Source organism: Lutzomyia longipalpis, chromosome 2 (assembly GCF_024334085.1).
Source record: "Lutzomyia longipalpis isolate SR_M1_2022 chromosome 2, ASM2433408v1".
Taxonomy (NCBI): domain Eukaryota; kingdom Metazoa; phylum Arthropoda; class Insecta; order Diptera; family Psychodidae; genus Lutzomyia; species Lutzomyia longipalpis.
Genome location: NC_074708.1, coordinates 21,491,448 through 21,509,426, shown reverse-complemented (window position 1 = coordinate 21,509,426; position 17,979 = coordinate 21,491,448). Strand labels below are relative to the sequence as shown.

Below are 17,979 nucleotides of genomic sequence, written 5' to 3'. Positions count from 1 at the left end.
TATAAAATTAACGCATATTTTATGCCGCGTCGTGACAGTGACTTAAATGTTCAGAATTAAAAACGTGTGGGAGACAGAAATTGGACACATTTTCTTTTCTCCATTCTATTTTAATAAATGTTCGGAAAAGCAAAAAGGTCCCCAATTCCAAATGAATTCTAAATGTGTTAATTTGGTAATCGTCGCACGTTTACCGTGCTATATACCAAAGAGAAAAATATAACAATACCACCATTTCTTGCTACAGGAGTCACTGAGTCAGCGGAAATATATAGGGATGGAAATTAATTTTTTGTATTATTAGAATTACAAAAGAGGAAAAGACAAATTTAGCATTTCGTGTTATTTCGAAATTTTTATGATCCTGAAAATTTTTATATATTTTAATGCAATAGATAAGTGTGGTTTATAGAGCAGAGCTTTTGATTTAACCATTTAAAAACATATTTTGGTTCATGCAGGTACAAATAAATTAATAATGTCCTAATGGTTGAGGTATTAAATTCTTAAGAAGCATGATAAACCATTTTAAATTTAAAATAAAAAACTGTCAAGAACACTAATCCATAGAGGAAGAATATATTTGGTAAAAGGACTATTAAGAATTAAATTTTAATCAAGAATCACAAAAAAATTAATATCACAAATTCAATGCTTAACGTGGTGCAACGAACGCATGAAAATATGCCAGTAAAGTCAAAGAATAGTCCACGGGAAATAGAACATGGTACATATTATAGATGGTTGCCAGAAGAAGTCGTAAAAGTTGTTGCTTGGAAAAAATAATAATAAAAGTTCATGTCTTTGCAGAACTTTTGCCTGAATCGGGACGACCTTATGACTGTGATACAGACGATGTAATTAATTCTCCCAGCACTGCCAATCGTCAATCTCCCCTGCAACTGCGTCAGTCGTCGCCCTTTCCCCACGAAGCGACAAATTCGCGCCGAAAACATTATGCCACCCCCCATGAACGCCTCCGAACCAATGGTAAGTCCTCTAAGAGATAATTTCATATGTATGGGGTAATTGTATTTTGGGTGCTTTTGTAATATATATATGCCACACCGCAACCATTTTTAGGGGAACTTCTCTTCTCCTCGGGCTCTTCTAAGGCAATTTTGTTGCCAAATAGCACCATAAGGGGTAGCCGGGGGATGACTTCGTCCAGTAGTGCCACATCTTCAATGAGCAACCACAACGATCGGTCAGCGCAGCAGGAGAGAGATATTCCGGAAAGTGTTGTAATGAAATCGACCAATTCTAAGCAGCACATTCCCGATCTGGGTAAATTCATTTTCACATTCTATGTGATTATATATGCTACACTTTTCGCCCATCAGCACGCAAAATTGAATTTAATGGATGTGTCATGGAAACCCCCACAAGAAAGAAGGGGAAAATCAATTAAAAACCCCTTCACTCTGCCATTGAATTAACTTGACATTGAATACTTAGGGGTTTTCGTCTTTATAATTTGTTAACCCATTAATGCTAACCCTTTAGTTTTTTTTTGTCAAAAATTAGATCCAATTCAATTCTCCATGATTGATTTCTAGTCAAATATTCTACTGTGGTTTAGATAAACAGAATCACTTTTCTTCTGAAAAAAAATGGTCATATAGTTGAAAAATAACTAACACACCTTGTCATCTTGTCTCTCCTCATATTTGAGAAGTCTGGGATGTACGTACATCCCATTATTCTTAGATGTGGACCTCTACTGTATTATGATCGATGCTGTTGCGTATGTATCGCCCCTGATGATTCTGCTGGACGTTAATAGAAAATATATAGGGTGGTCAAGATAAGAAGGATCGACTTTATAGGCTAAATCTATAAAAGCGGTCCATGTTATCCTGACTATCCTATAGATAACCGTTATCTGACCGTTCAGCAGGTAAAAAAAAAAATATGGGAAAAAAATCATTTTTTGTGAGGGCGCTATGAAGGGAGTGGGTGCGGAATCTCATATAGCGCTTGCAACTCTTATTGACCTCCTCTACACCAAAACTGACTGTTATCACGATCGGTCCAGCCGTTTAGGAGGAGTTCATGTACCACAAACATATAGACTTTTCAGCTTTCTTACATACTAGTCAACCCGTGCCCCCAATCACGTATGAGCAAACTCCATTTTATACTAAAAAAAAAGGGGGTGTATATTAGTAGGGGGCGATGAATAGTACGGTACCCCGAAAAATTTTTAAAATAAAAAAATCCCGTTATCTTACCCTAGCAGGTAGAAAATCGAGGGCTGCATTGTAAAACCGGCTAAGTCGGTTCGGAGCTCATACCGACTTAGCCGGTTTGACAATGCAGCCCTCGAAATGGGAAAAAAATAATATTTCTGTGGGGGCGCTATTTTGGGGGGTTGGGGCGGACCCCCTCTACCCCCATACTAAATTTCATCAAGATCGGCCTAGCCGTTTCGGAGAAGTTCATGTGCCACAGACAGACAAACTTGTCAGCTTTAAGATTAAGACTTATAATAAAAATATTTCCGTAAAATTTTCTATATTTGAGAAAGAGTTTATAAAAGTACAAAGGGGATGAAGATATATTTCATAACTGAATTTCGTGGTAAGAAAGTTTAATTATGCTTCCTATGCTATATTGATAAATGATGGAGCTACCGAAAAAGATCAAATTTCGATATAGTGCAGTTTCGTGCACGCAGAGGAGTGTAAATTAGTGGAGAAAATAATTGTGGGACTATTTATTGAGCCTCGCCCAAGCTTGGATGGAAATTCAATCTATTTGTTCTTCGAGGGAAGGTGAAATTGCTTCGGTGGGGTGCAATTAGTGGAATACGATTATATTCCCAAACACTCTCAGTTGAGGGTAAATTGAGGAGAAGAGAACTTACATTGGCCGCATAAGAGGATGTGTGTGTGTATGTAAACAATGTTGTAGGGTGGGAAGTATAGAATTTGAGAAGCTCCTTCATTAGCAAAAAAACACCCACCCCAAGCTTTGTAAACAGCTCTCATATTTGAATTAATTATTTTTTTTCCTTTACCTCGACCGCCTATTTTTTTTAATATATAATAGAGCGTCTCTGCGTTGAGAAATCTCCATAAATAATATTTTAAATTTAATTAATTTGCAACCCTTCTCGCGTAATCTATTGCGATGTCCCTAGCTCCTATGTATACATAAAGCGAAAAGGGTTCTATCCATTCTACCACTGCGTCATTGTCGATGTGATGATGAGAAATTTCAGCACGAATTTAAATTTATGTTATTGCATATTTATTAGGGAATCATTGCACACACAAAAAATCCCTCTTCAACTAAGAAAGGAGATTTATTCCATTTTCCAACCTTTTGTGTGGGCTATACCAAACTTTAATGAAGTGGAGTCAAATTGAATGTCAGCTGGGGTGTGGTGGAAAACACATACAACTATACCCCATACTTGCGGTCACGCTAGTGGAAAAGCATCTTGAGCGTCACCACCAAAATAACCAACCCCCGAAACTATTTTGGAAAACCACTGCGGTCGAGTAAATATTCTTTTTGATTCTAAATATAACCAACCTCACTATAACTTTTTTTTAAATAAATTTTCGTGGCTATTTTGAGGGGTTTGCGTGATGTATATTTATGGTTTGCTTGCCCTTTTGTATATGTAGCACCCTTTAACATGGAGCAAAAACCAAAGGTTGATTACATTTAGCTTCAAAGGAATATCTTTGAAGCCTTTTCTGAACATTTTTGAACCATATGAACCACATAGTGTGTCGTTTTAGATTATTAAAAAAATATATATGTTTTATTTAATTTTTTATGTATTTCTGTGGATACTTATCTAATATCTACTTTTTGTATTTTATAACTATATTTTATGTGATATTTAAATGTTTATTCAATTGATTTACATATGTAGATTACGTAACGAACAAAGATGTTGAAAAACGAATTAAATATGTATAATATTTTTACGTTGAGATGAAACAATGATGAGATAATGGCATAATGAGATTGAGGACTAAATACATTAAAAATGCCCAAGTAAATAGACATAATTAAACAAAAAAAAGTTTAGTAAATAACCAAAAATTCACAGGAACTAAATTTTAACGAAAAGGTAGCAATTTACCCCTGAGTTCCCTACATTGTCACAGATTAATAGGTACAACAAATGTATAAAAACTCGAAAATATTATTCCCATCGGTCAACACTTCTTTTAGATGCTTTTACTGGTGCTCTTTTGATCTACTCTACACATCATTTTTATTCGTGGCTTTCTATTATATGTATCTTATGGATATGCTGTAGATGTCATTGCTCCACATGAAACCCATTCAATAAAATAAAACATCGCGTTGTGCCAGGATTGGCTGGAGGCATTTTCCTCTATGCGACATGATATTTCCATGCTTCCATATTCGTGCCCGAATGTGCGATTAGTATAGGGTAAGAGAAGGGCGGCAAAGGTCTTCCTGGAGGATGTGATTGACAGAATCGGATACATTTAGGAATAAATATTGGATGAAACAGAAAATTCAAACATGCACCCACATTCATTTAAAATGTACAAGTCGCTCCAAGCCGAAACGGCAGAGAGTCGATTTTGTAAATAATAAATCATCAAATAGCTATGCACATGGGTAGTGTCGCATGGTGGCAGTATAGCCATTCAAACATCGAATTTCCCAGTATGCTTGGGGGTATAGCGCACCCGGGTCTCAGTGCTGAAATAATGAAGTGAGTGGTTGCGGAAACCACCCAGAGAAAAAATCTCAATTTACCTTCAGCGTCAACAACCAATTTTAAATCCATCCCGTAAACCAATTCCCAATCCTATTCATCAATAATTATTTCTCCCTCTGTCTCTTCTGCTCCACCGGGAGACAATTTCCGATCGAATTTCGCGGAGTGCATCAAATTACCAACAATATTTTCTGGGACAAATCTCATTGGGGATTGGGTACCATTCATTCAATTTCGCGTAGTGGAAACCACCGGAGCATTGGATTATTTCGCTAATTGTATTCTATCTCGCACTGTGCCTTCATTACTTTACCTAATTCGCCATAGAGGCATTTTAAACTGATATTATTTGAAAAATTAAATACGTCCGGTTTTAGAATAGATTGATTTGTCCTTCAGTATGTGTAAGTTTCTAAATATATCCCACTCAAACAAAAAAAAAACTCTTCTTTTAAATGTTTCAAAAAAACAATTTCATTTATTTAAATATTTTCTTTTATGTTTTATTTATTTTAAAATATTGCTCCTATAAAGAAAATCCCCATCGATGCCAAAATAAATTATGCACGAAAGATGGCGTGAAATCTACATAGTGCTTGCTCCATTGAGCAAGAAAAAAATGGCGACTGAATATGGTTTTAAAATATTCCAGACACATCGTGCTTTTAATTTTAAATTTTTAAAATACGTTCAAGCATGAAAAAATAAAGTTTCATGTACGGTAGGAGTGGGAGATTTGGTTGGAATTGTAAACAAGGGGTGATTTTATTCTTCTTCATTCACCTACAGATACGCGCAATGACGAGCCCCCACCCGAACCGGCACCTCCAGAAGTGCCCCCAAGAGGACATTCACTCCTTCAATCAATGTCTTCAATGCGTAAACGTTCAGATTATCAAATACACATACAGGAAAATAATTGCAACCTGAAACACGAAGAATTTATACCTCAGGAGAAGCAGCAAGGTGAGTCTCCCTCCAATTTTCTCTCTCTTTATATGCTTTAATAATATATTTCACCGAAAGTATACCCCAAAAGCCCAATGAGACATCTTATATAAACAGTAGATGTATGTAGATTTATGTATAAGAGTGCGAGGAGTAATAGAAAATGGTGTTGTTCAATGAATCGTGGTCTGCATACAAATCACTTCACGTATAATCCCATTGTCAACATTTAGAATGATAATCATGACTAATTTAATGAGTTTTTTTTCTTTCTGAGAGTTTCTTTCACAACTGAAAGAATTTTTTTTATCTACTTTCCATAAAAAAATACTTTGAGTGAAAATTTAATTCAAAATAAAGTTATATTTTTAAAACTTATTTAGGTAATTAAAATAATTTTAAATATTTTATATTCTTATGAAGTTAAGAGCTTTTGAATAGCGGATTTTTAATTTCAGACAGGAGTTTATAAACTTTTAAACAAGTTAGAATTTTCAGAAAGCTCATGTTCATCCCTATTAGTTGGTGTTCCACTTCGTGGCCAACACCAAGTATTGTAATCGTCGGATTTTCCGACCACCTCAGATCGGGCTCAAATTTGGTATGAGCACGTTTTAGACATCCCACATTCCAAAAATGGTGGTGGAAAATTTTTGATCCGGCCGGCCGGCCCGCCGGCCGGCCTGCCGGCCTCTGCGCCAAACTTTGCTTTATAACTCGAGAACGGTAATAGATAGAGACTTCCGGTTTGAAGTTTTCTATAGAAATGTGGGTGTAAATTTTCATTTTTTCGCATTTTCAAAATCCAAGATGGCCGCCGTCCGCCATTTTGAACTACCATCAATGACTTCCCTTATAGCTAGAAGTCTGAAATTTTAGTATGTTGTAGAGCTCAGTGAGACGTTTTCATCGATAATTCATACTTGACAATCGGTCAAGCCGTTTAGCAAATATGGCGGCCTAAAGCAAAAAGTGTTTTTTTGATATAACTTGAGAACGGCTTAACCGATTTTGACCATCTTGGTATCAAATGAAAGGTATTGAGAAGCCCTACAACTGTCTAGAACATTCCAAGTTCCAAAAACATCCGCAAGAGGCGCTAAAATCAAAAACAAAAATTGCCTAACTTTAAGGGGCAATATCTCCCAACATCTGTTATCGTTTTCCTTTAAATTTTGATATGTTGTGGCCTGACTCAATATCTTTCACCAGTCCGAAAATGAAGAAAATCTATGTCGCCGTTTAGAAGATATCGCAGTTTGAAAAATTCTTGAATTTGAAAAGTTCTAAGAGCCATATCTCCTGCACTGCTTGGCCGATTTTGCTCATCTTAGTATCAAATTAAAGATTTTGCAAAACTCTATAACTTTCTAGAACATCAAAAACCTCTAGAACTATTCCTTCGGAACAAAAAATGCCAAAAACTGTTTTCGCAAAACAAAAATCCGCCATTTTGTGTTCTGGAGGTGACCTTGAAAATTATTGAAATTTATGTTAGTTTATAGCCTGTTTTAATGCCTTTCCAAAACTAGTCAAGAAATTTCTGTAGGTCTTATAGAACCAGAGATATGACCATTTTTATCCATCAAATTGTCGAATTTTACAAAAAAATCAAATTTGTCTGCTAATTCTGCTCACAAATCGCATTACAACGCATAAACAAACTTCTACACGTTGTGGGACACCAACTCTTATAACTGGACGCGTTATGATTGACTTTGAAGGATTTAATTCTACAAAACTCTCAAAATTATTTTTGATAAGTTCGCTTCTAGATTTTCTTTTTGAAACATTTTCATATAGTTGAAAGCATATAATTAAACATTTTAGCATACTTATGTAGTATTTCAACATCAGTTATCGAATTATTTATTTTTTCTGTTTTAATCCAAAAAACTCTCAATATTTGGAAAATTTGTATATTTGTCCAAAATTTTGGAATAATGGTATCCATGTTAATGATTTGTTTTTTTTGCATTTCCCAATCTAAATATCAATATTATTTTATTTGAAGCACATTGCATAAACATTAAATTGGATATTTATATTTTTGTTTACGATATTCATCATAAAAAAATTCTCAATGAAACATTAATATGTATTTTATTTACATATATGGAATTATTTTGATATAATCAACTCTGTAAAAATATAACCAAACCACCCTGGTGAAAATATATTGCATAAGAAATCGATAAAACTCTTGTGGGATATTCCACATGTTTGCGTTTCACAATTGCAACTTGAACAATTTATCCCATATCCTGTCTCTCAGTCAATGTCTCAAGCATTTCCTGACACTCCAGCATCATGTATTTACATTTGAAATTAGACTTTTACTCACTGAATCCCATTTCTATTTCATTCAAATTCCCTTCTCAATTGCAGTGGAAGAAAATAACTTGTTGCACTGTATTGTTTTCTTTTTCACTTAAATCAAACGAGATAAATTGCTCCATATCACATTTCAATTCTATCTCACTTTTCCAATTACTATTGAATTATTTTTTCAACATTACATCATGTATGTACCTACGTAAAATGATAATCCGTTTTTTTTGTGGAATGAAGCATAATACACGAGATTCGTTATGCAACGAGCATTAAGTTTTTCTGAAAATTTAATATTATTATTTCATTTATTTATCTTCTTCTTCTTCTTTAATATATAAAGCTGAAAAGTTTGTTTGTTTGTTTGTGGCACATGAACTCCTCCTAAACGGCTGGGCCGATCTTGATGAAATTTGGTATGGAGGTAGAGGGGGTCAATACGAGTTGCTAGCGCTATATGGGATTCCGCCCCGACCCCCCTTTATAGCGCCCCCACAGAAAAACTGATTTTTTTCCCATTTTCTACCTGCTGAAGGGTCAGATAACGGGATTTTTTTATTTAAAAAATTTTTCGGGGTACCGTATTATTCATCCCCCCAACTAATATACGCCCCTTTATATAGCTTAAAATGGTGATTGCTCACACGTGATTGGGGGCTCGGGTTGACTAGTTAAATATAAAAATAAATGTGAATTTAAAATTGCTGCAAATTGATATAGGTATATTCTTTTACAAAACTTTCTTGAATTTCTATGCCCCTTTGCATATACATACATATAATATCTGCTGAAATTGTACGTACAATGTATGATATATTCAATTTTCTTAGTTTGTGTCCCTTCTGAGAGGTAATATATACCCCCTTTTGAAGTCCAAGTTCCAACAAATTTTGCATATGCATAGCTACCCAAAGTTTGAGTTTGTCAATAACCCGAAGATGAGTCCGGGATATTTGCACGATATTGCGGGGAAATACATAAAAATTCAAAAGTTTGAAAATTACAGAACATGTCAGCTAGACAAATACGTAATCCAGACATCATGATACAGCATAAAGTTGTCTACACAGAGACTCCGTATGCAAATTATATCCCTTTGAGAAACAGGATCTGCTCGTGAAAGCTCTCACAGCATTATATATGTATATTTTGCTCTAGATGCTATATACATACATATATTGTATATATTTGGGTGCATACGAAAGAGATTTCTCGCTTGCGGAGAATTTCTCAATATAATGGGGAGCAATAAAAGACGAGGAAAAGGGAGAAGGAGGGATGTTAGTTAAGGGAGGAAGGTGAAATGGAGATCAGTTTTTGAGGTGAATGGTTATGGTTTAATGTAGGCGAATTCATGTAATTTGATGTTTCAGCAGAAAGTGTAGTTTAGAGTGTATGCGGTCCATAACACTTTCACCAGACAATAGCCGTGATAATGATGTGGAAAACCTTTTGCCAACGTTTTAACAGATTACAGGCGTATACCTTTTAAATTAGTGTGGTGCCATTCTCACGGGATGTTCCAACCTCCCATCCACTCTCTCACTCTCCTTATGGTGATGCCATTTTTTGCCCACCTTACTTGGTGGCCCCATCGTTGGTCCCAACGAACGTTAGCAATAAATTGCACCTCAACCTTTGCAAAGTCAGAAAAAGGAAAAGAGGGTTGGTATGTCGCCAAAAGGGATATTTTCCGAAATTTCTACAAGGATTTTGTGGCCAAAAAAATTATCCCTTTAAGATTATTCTACACTAAAATGCGGATACAAGATATTGATTTTCAATTATTTTACTTTTTTCTGGTAATATAAATAGGCATTAGAGCATCATGTATTCCGGAGATACCTTTTTTGGGAGCTTTTTAATTTCCGATTTCAGGTACTTTTAACTCTTGTCGAATACATTTATTCCGATTCATTAGCAAATTGGACACATATGTGTATTTAATGAACTGAACGCTGCGTCATTTGGAGCAATACATATTGCGCGTCCCCCGTATTCACATCATGCCATTTTTGCCACTGAATGCTAATTGAGTATTCTGTTGCACCGTATAGTATATGCATTCACATGACATATCCCAGTGTTTCATTCTGTTGCACAGATAAATTTTGAACTGAAATAAAAAAAAAAAAGAAATGCAATTTCTACTTCCAGTAAATTGTGTATTCATCAATCCGGATGCTCATTGAAAAATCTAAAAGGGATATAATTTTAAAACATACAATATCCATACAATTGACGATTGACAGGCCTCTTCTAAATGAATTTTGTTGATAATTGCATGTTGTTTTTTCTAACTCGAGTTCATGTAACTCATGGAAGAGTTTTCAGATTTAGTTATTCTCATGCCATGTAACGAAAATGTAGGGTTTTTATTAACTAAGTCCTAATATGGTAATAAAATGGCAATAAAAATTTTCCATTTGAAGAAAAATTCAGTGACTGTGATTTTTCAATATAGGTACCTAATTTATCCATTTTTTCTGGTTTTTGTGAGCTGATTTTCACAGGATAGCATTACCCTTGAAGAATGATTAAACTGGAATATTTTCTTGTTCTTTCTGTAAATTAAGGAATCAAATTAACTTGAAAATTGAAATGGACCTTATTGTGTTTGATGAAAACTATTTGAAAAAGCTGTGTCTGAAAGAAAGATCAGTTATTTTTTTCTCGTTCAGCACAATTTTTCTGAAGATATTTCTATAATCAACCATAGACTCATAATGCTCTTCCTTCAACATTTATTTATATAAAATCATCTAATATTTATTTCTAAATAAGCCAGAGACATTTCTATAAATCAATAAATTTTAAGATGATGAGTAATTTTTAATAGAATTTTCCCATTCTTGACCTTGTCTCAATCGATAGGATTGTAAACGCAAACTAAATTGCTCACATTGTAATTTAATTACATACCAGCTTTTGACCTACATCAAATGCTACTGAAGCACTTTCAATTTAAATAAATATAATACAAACAAAAAATGATCTACAATGAGAATGATGCTGTGCAAACTTTCTTCCTGCTGAATGTAGAATTTTAAAATATATGTACATTTTGGGACTCTACCGCAGTCATCCCCGAGAAAAAGGGCAAAAAAATCGAGTGTACGAATGAATTCTTTATTCAGCCATTCCCCCAAACGAGGATGTCTCTTTTTCCTCCGTATAAGGCAAAAGATTGCGTATGCAAAGGGCGCAAGAGGGGGGTGCAGGGTGGAAAATCATAAATTTACTATGTAACGTGAACATTATGACAAATTTTTTCACCTCATTATGCTCCGTAATATGCCATAGTAACCGTCGGGGTGCAAATTTCTACTCGAATGGCCGCTATATCAACAAGCGGGGTTGAATGTGTGCGAAAAGGAGGGTGTGTTTATTCCCTGGGATGCATCAATTTCGAGGGTGTCCAGTGAAACATGAAATATGAACTGAAACTTGAGAGTGAGTGTGATGAAAGGGGAGCACCGTCCTATAGAGGGTTGCCATGGGGGTGAATGATGTAACAGTGAAAGAAGCTCTCAAATGCTCGAGAAGGAAGATCCTTAATGTTCCCCACTAGTGTATAAATTAGTCGAAAATATATTCAGTCTGGTCCTTTGGCTCTGCTACACATATAGCCATATAATACTTTTTGCACATACTACATATATAGTATAGTATATCACAAGCTATGTGTAAGAGATATTTTTGTTGTATAACATCCAAGTGACTTGGGGGTGGTGCAGAAAGCAAAGGGATTCCATACATCACGAAAGTGAGAAGGTATACTCCTGTGGATGATGCTGAGATTTTCCTTGGAATCCTCGCCTGTGTATGCCTTCTCCCATGAGTAAGGATATGCCAGGAAAATACACAGGGAGCGTGACTCACTCGGTGTGGAAATCTTTTCCGCACCACCACCGCATGAAATATAGCTGAGATATGTTCAGACATGCGTTCAAAATTAATGTAAATTTATAATTTGGTTTTACATGCAGATATTGATTGCGGATAGCTTCGTGCATATTAAATGTACAACACCACATACTCATCTTTATTTTAATACTCCAAGTCATACACACAAAGTGTAAATAAAAACCACCACTTTCCATCAAAGTCCTGCTAGATTATCTAGAAAACTTAAACTAGAAGTATTAACTAAAAAAAAAAACGTTAATTTTTCTTCAACTTCTCCCTTTAGCTGTGATTCTTTTTTTTTAGCTGTGATTCTTTCTTAAAAGAAGCACAGCTTCTGTGTACACTCTAAAATTGAAAGTCGTCAGATCGGGCTCAAACTTGGGATGAGCACGAATTAGGGTCCCTACATTCCAAAAAACGTATGCGCCAAAAATTGTTCCGTCCGGCCGTCCGGCCGGCCGGCCGGAACCTTTTGCTAAATTACAAGAGAACGGTGATAGATAGAGACTTCCGGTCAACGGCAAAGTTCATATATCAGATGGAGGACATCCGATTATGATGTCAAATCCAACCCCCCACTCCTCCGTCCGCCATTTTGAATAACCACTAAATTTTGTTTTCGCTATATCTCAGGCCCTATTATAGCTAGAGGTCTGAAATTTTGATATGTTGTAGGGGCCATCAAGACCTTTCCAACGATACCTTATTTTTGAAAATCGGTCAAGCCGTTTAGCCAATATGGCCGTCACAATTTTTCATCGAAAATTCCTCATAACTTGAGAACGGCTTGACCGATTTTGATCAACTTGGGCTCAAATGAAAGATATTAACAAGCCCTACAACTGCTCGGAACATCACAAGTTCAAAAAATAACCGCAAGTGGCGCTAAAATCAAAAACAAAATTTTCGATGAGTTTTCGATGAATATCTCGAGCACGGCTTTATAGAATTGCTTCATTTTTTGATATATTATAGTTGACTATAATATCTTTCATCATGCCAAAAATGAAGAAAATCTATGTAGCCGTTCCGGAGATATCGCGTTTTAAAGTTTACATGTCATATCTTGAGTTGCATAAGTCCAACGCCCCGCGGAGCGGGGCGTTTTATATATACACATATAAAATTAAATAAAATATATATAAATGCATAGATATACACATTATATATATATACATATAAAAATACAAAGATAAATATATATAAACTGCAAAGATAAAAATTAAATATAGCATGGATGGAACAGTATAAAGCGAAAGAACGGTAAGTAAAACTTACGGGCTGTGATTCTTTCTTTGTCAGTGAAATGTGACATTGACGGAAAATTGAGGATGGGCAAATTTTGAGGAAGGCTTTCTCGCGTACCGAATCACAGCCAACGCCCACGATTAAGGCTTCTCACAAATTATCTGCGCGTTGGCTGTGATTCGGTGCGCGAGAAAGCCTTCCTCAAAATTTGCCCATCCTCAATTTTCCGTCAATTTCACATTTCACTGACAAAGAAAGAATCACAGCCCGTAAGTTTTACTTACCGTTCTTTCGCTTTATATTTCTTTTTTTAATTTTCAATTATTAAAACTTTCTATACAATTCAAAAGCTGCAGAGAAAAGAATTCATTGAAGTGAAACCGTGCTGTGATTTTAAAAATAAATATATTGGGGGAGTGGGGTGAGGTGAAATAAAACTGTGAAAATGGAGAAAATTTATGAAATTAATTACTCGTGCAATGTCTGAGGAATCCTTCTGCAAACATTGGTATTTTGCTATTCTTTTCATTGTTTCTATATAACCCAATTTATATTGCTTCACTTCCTAATATAACCAAACAATAGGGGATATGCTACATATAAACATGTTATATCTATATGTAAATGATATATACACAATTTTATTTTAAGATTAAAATTAAATGTTGTGAATAAAAAAAAATAACCAGCTAAAATGTAGTTCACTTCTCCCTTTAAAAACAGTTATACACATCAAATACATATTCAACTTTAATTCCAAAAATTTCTGGCTTTTCACAAAAGTAATGAATAAAATTATTAGGTGTAAAATTTTCACATGGAAAAATTAAAATAATTTCACTGCAAAAATGAATGAAAATTGAATGATGGTGTGCAAAATAAAGAAGTGCTTGGAAATGGGTGCAACAATAAAACGGCAAATTTCAATGGAAAATCAGAAGAGAGAGTGAGAGAATATTTTGGGTGGTGTAAATCTGAAACTTTTCATTGTCCATATGAAACTTTATGGAAATTGCTTTACATGATGAATATTCAGTCACAAGAAAATTGAAAACCGTCACACCATTTTATAAAATGAAAATTCATTCCATTGAATTCATGTTAAATTAGAGTTCGATTGAGTGGAAAGAATATTTGGTTTTCCCATTTGAGAGCCTTTCGATGTGAATAAAATTTTCGTTCAAGTTCCATATATATATAGCTATATTTTTCTCTACATATAACTTCCTATTACACAGCAAATTTGACTGCATTCACTTTTCATGTGAGAGTACCGACCATGCAATGTGTGACTATATATAAAATTCTTTTATGTATCTTAAAAATCTGCTACTTCATGAAATCTCGTTTTGCCAAATGTAAATAATAATTACACATAAGCTTTGTAAGCTCTAAACTTAACTAAAATCTCACCTTGTAAATTTGAGTGAGACATAATTATATATTTCGGCAAGTAAAGATAGAACTATATAACTGAGAATATGTCCAAAATAATTCCATTTGCATAACTCTATCGTTCTTCATCACTTTCTATATATATAATAAATGGGTATGCTATATGCTGTAAAGCCTACACGACATACGTAATCACAGACAAATTCTCCAGAAGCGACAGAATCTGCACGCATGCCAACACCACGTGAATGATGAAAGCTCAATTATAACTGTATCAGATAATGGTGGACACAACTCACGTTTTGCATTTTCAATGACCCCAAAGGCCTCTATGTGTGAGGGACCTTTCAGTTGGCGCAGAATGTATGCAATTAGATGGCAATTGTTAAGCTCGTCGAATGCTTTTGGTACCCTCACACAGTAAAGCTTTTCCTCATGTGGATTCCTCCAAAATACTCCACAATAACATATTAATATATTCCATTTCTACACTATCCTCCGACATTCGGATTTATTAGAAGCCTTTCACATACAAGTAGCACTCACCAAGTCACATTGCAATACCCGCACAGTATTGTCGTCAACTAGGGAAGCTTTTGCAAAGCTTCACGAAATTTTCATAGTGTTCAACCATAAAAACAGAATACTCAGAATATGTACCCTCAAACACGAATCAAATGCAACAAAGTCAATTAATCTACAGTGCATAGGCTATTAGGGTTACACAAAGGAGAACTTATCGTACATGAGAAGGCAAATTATTTTCAAAGATAGGGTTTATATTAAACACAAGTAAATTTCGTAACTTAGCCATAACAAAAGAGTGCGTAATAGTAAATTTTTAGAAGGAGTTACGTCGTAGAACTTTAACTACGTTAAAGACATGATTAAATATTTAATAACTAATTGGAAGAAATAATATAAGCTATTCTAAATATTTATTTATTTTATGAAAAGCACAAAAATATCTTTTTTCCTTAAATAAAGTGTATAATTCCATAACAATGATCTTATTTCATGGAAAGCAACTCCGCTCCATCATACTTTCCTTTAGTATAAAATTTAACAGTTAGTAATATTAATAATGATATAATTATATAAAGTCGAGGTTTCATTTATTACCATTTTACCTACTCATTCTTTCTCTCTCTTCTCTACGCTTATACCTGCTTATTTATTTATAAAGATAAATTGTAACAAAGCATTGTTTTCTTCTAGTTCGTAATCTTATTATAATCTCAGTTCGACACAATCACAGAATGAAAGCCCCCTTCTATTTCACCATGCATTATAGTGTCCAGGGTGTAAGCATAACACAAAGCTCTACAGGAAGTGCCTATATATGTATGTATTGTTTATGTACATAAAATACTCAATGTACGTATCTCCCATCGTGTCATATTGCAGATTTGGTGTTGGTTGATGAGCCAGTGCTCTTTCCGGTCTCTACATCCCAAATGAAGTTCCGGGACGGGGGAAGGGTTGTTCCTCATCATATATGCATAGTTTTAGTTTCGGGTGATTGTTATGAATAAAATCTGTGAGAATTTTGCCTGCCTTTCACTTCACAGATTAGAATATGCATATGGATGATGTAGTAGGAGAGGATTCAAATAATATATGTATATAGATTGTGTGAGGATAAAACATGGGCGAGATGTGGGAAATGGACAAGTGCTGAGCTCTATTGCATTTTGAAAATCGTTAAATATCCACCTTGGAAAATTGGATACGTATTGGATGTGGATTAAATCTTGATGCCATGTGCAGGGAGATGCGGAGGTGGGTGTGTGTGTGGTGGGGGTACGTACTAGCACCACCATTCAACATGCCATTGAGTTTTATTTGAAATGTAAATTCTTCAGTGGGCGGATAGGGTGAATGTGTGAGCCCCTATATTGCTTGCCAATCCGCCCCCGTATATAGTTGGAAAATGTATGATGCATGAAGTTATGGTTGTATGTTGAATTTATTTTAGCTCGCATAATTAATTCCACTTGTTAGTATTTTTATGTACATCAGGAACATTATATTATGTATGTACATAGTGTCTCTCTACTTTTCCCAACCTGGACACAAAGTAATTAATTTTCGTAGTTAGACACATAGCAAAAAGCATTGTATGTTATGTGTACATAGTTATAAATGAAACATTTTGCTGACACTCACCCCGGCTAATGTACGAATACTTTTGTACCGGCGTGTTCTTGAATATTCATGAACCCTTGCAACTCCCATACCCACCTTCAGTCCGCCCATCATTTAGTGTCGCTTTTCCTATCTTTTTGGCTTAAAGCACATAGCACTTTTAAATTCATATCATTCTACATAATAGATTGTTCTCAACTTGGAAATTTCCCACATGATACCATCAATAAACATTCCACACAGTCTAATTGAAATCAAGTGGAGTCGGTGCCCCGATTAGCTCTGTCATTGATATGTCCTTAATCCTTCAAGGAGAGGGTGTTGTACATACATTTCGCCTTTGCTCCCGCCAAGAAAAGGGCCTCTCCATATTTTAGAGGAAAATAATTAGTACGCAACACAAACGCAAATTTTGGGAAGTGTCATTAAATTTGAGGGAGGCTAATATTCTGAGGAGATTGATATACATAGATACGCCATATCTCTCTGCGAAATTCTGCGTAACCCCCACACCTTTGCTATATGAACCTTAAAATTTACGATGTTCACTGTAGAAAATTTTCATTTGATCTACAGCAATTCATCCACGTTTTGTCACGTTTCCTTGAAAATGAAATATTTTTAGGAGCTAAAAGGTCTTTTAAAGTTGACAAATTGTAATTAATTATTATGAATTTTTTTTATCATTCGTCATTGGTTATTTTTTATGTTGACTTTTCCACGTCTCCTATGTTTTTTTTAGTGAAATCCTCAACTGCATCGAAACTTATTATTTTTTTAAGTAAATTATTAGATGGAAGCGCCTGGAAATATTTATACCAAGAAATTGCTCCTTTTCGAATTAATAAGAAAACAAACTACATTTTAACCATTTATAAGCAATTCATGAATTATATTCCAAGAATATAAACGTGAAGGAACGTGAAAGATAAAGGATAAAATGGATAAAACGCAGTTCTTAATTGACATAATTTTAATCAAAATGCGCTTTACGTAGCTCTCGAGCTTAAGAAATACCTTGCAGAAAGGTATTTCATGGTATTAGCTGTTGAGTGTAAATTCCTAAGCTTCCAGCAAAATACTTCGTGCAGTTTATCTTTGGCTTCTCCAAAGGGAATGAGAATGTGCCCCTTGAAGGCTCACAAACTTGAAGTCTTATGCCATGAATCAATTCCAAGATTTCTCATAAAGTATCTTCTCCCACTCTATATAAGTTTTAAATACATTTACCTGAAAATTGCTGTGCATTATAACACTAAAAATTGGCTTCAAAATGCTTT

General features: G+C 34.8%; 1 protein-coding gene across 2 annotated transcripts in view; it reads left to right on the top strand.

Moving 5' to 3' along the window:
* Window positions 1-17,979, top strand: part of LOC129789527 (teneurin-a) — a 383,778-nt gene that overhangs the window by 145,149 nt on the left and 220,650 nt on the right. For both annotated transcript variants that reach the window (XM_055826353.1, XM_055826354.1), the window contains 3 exons: window positions 811-990; window positions 1,084-1,287; window positions 5,510-5,686. In XM_055826353.1, the coding sequence (XP_055682328.1) occupies window positions 811-990; window positions 1,084-1,287; window positions 5,510-5,686 (561 nt within the window). The remainder of the gene's footprint in view (window positions 1-810; window positions 991-1,083; window positions 1,288-5,509; window positions 5,687-17,979) is intronic.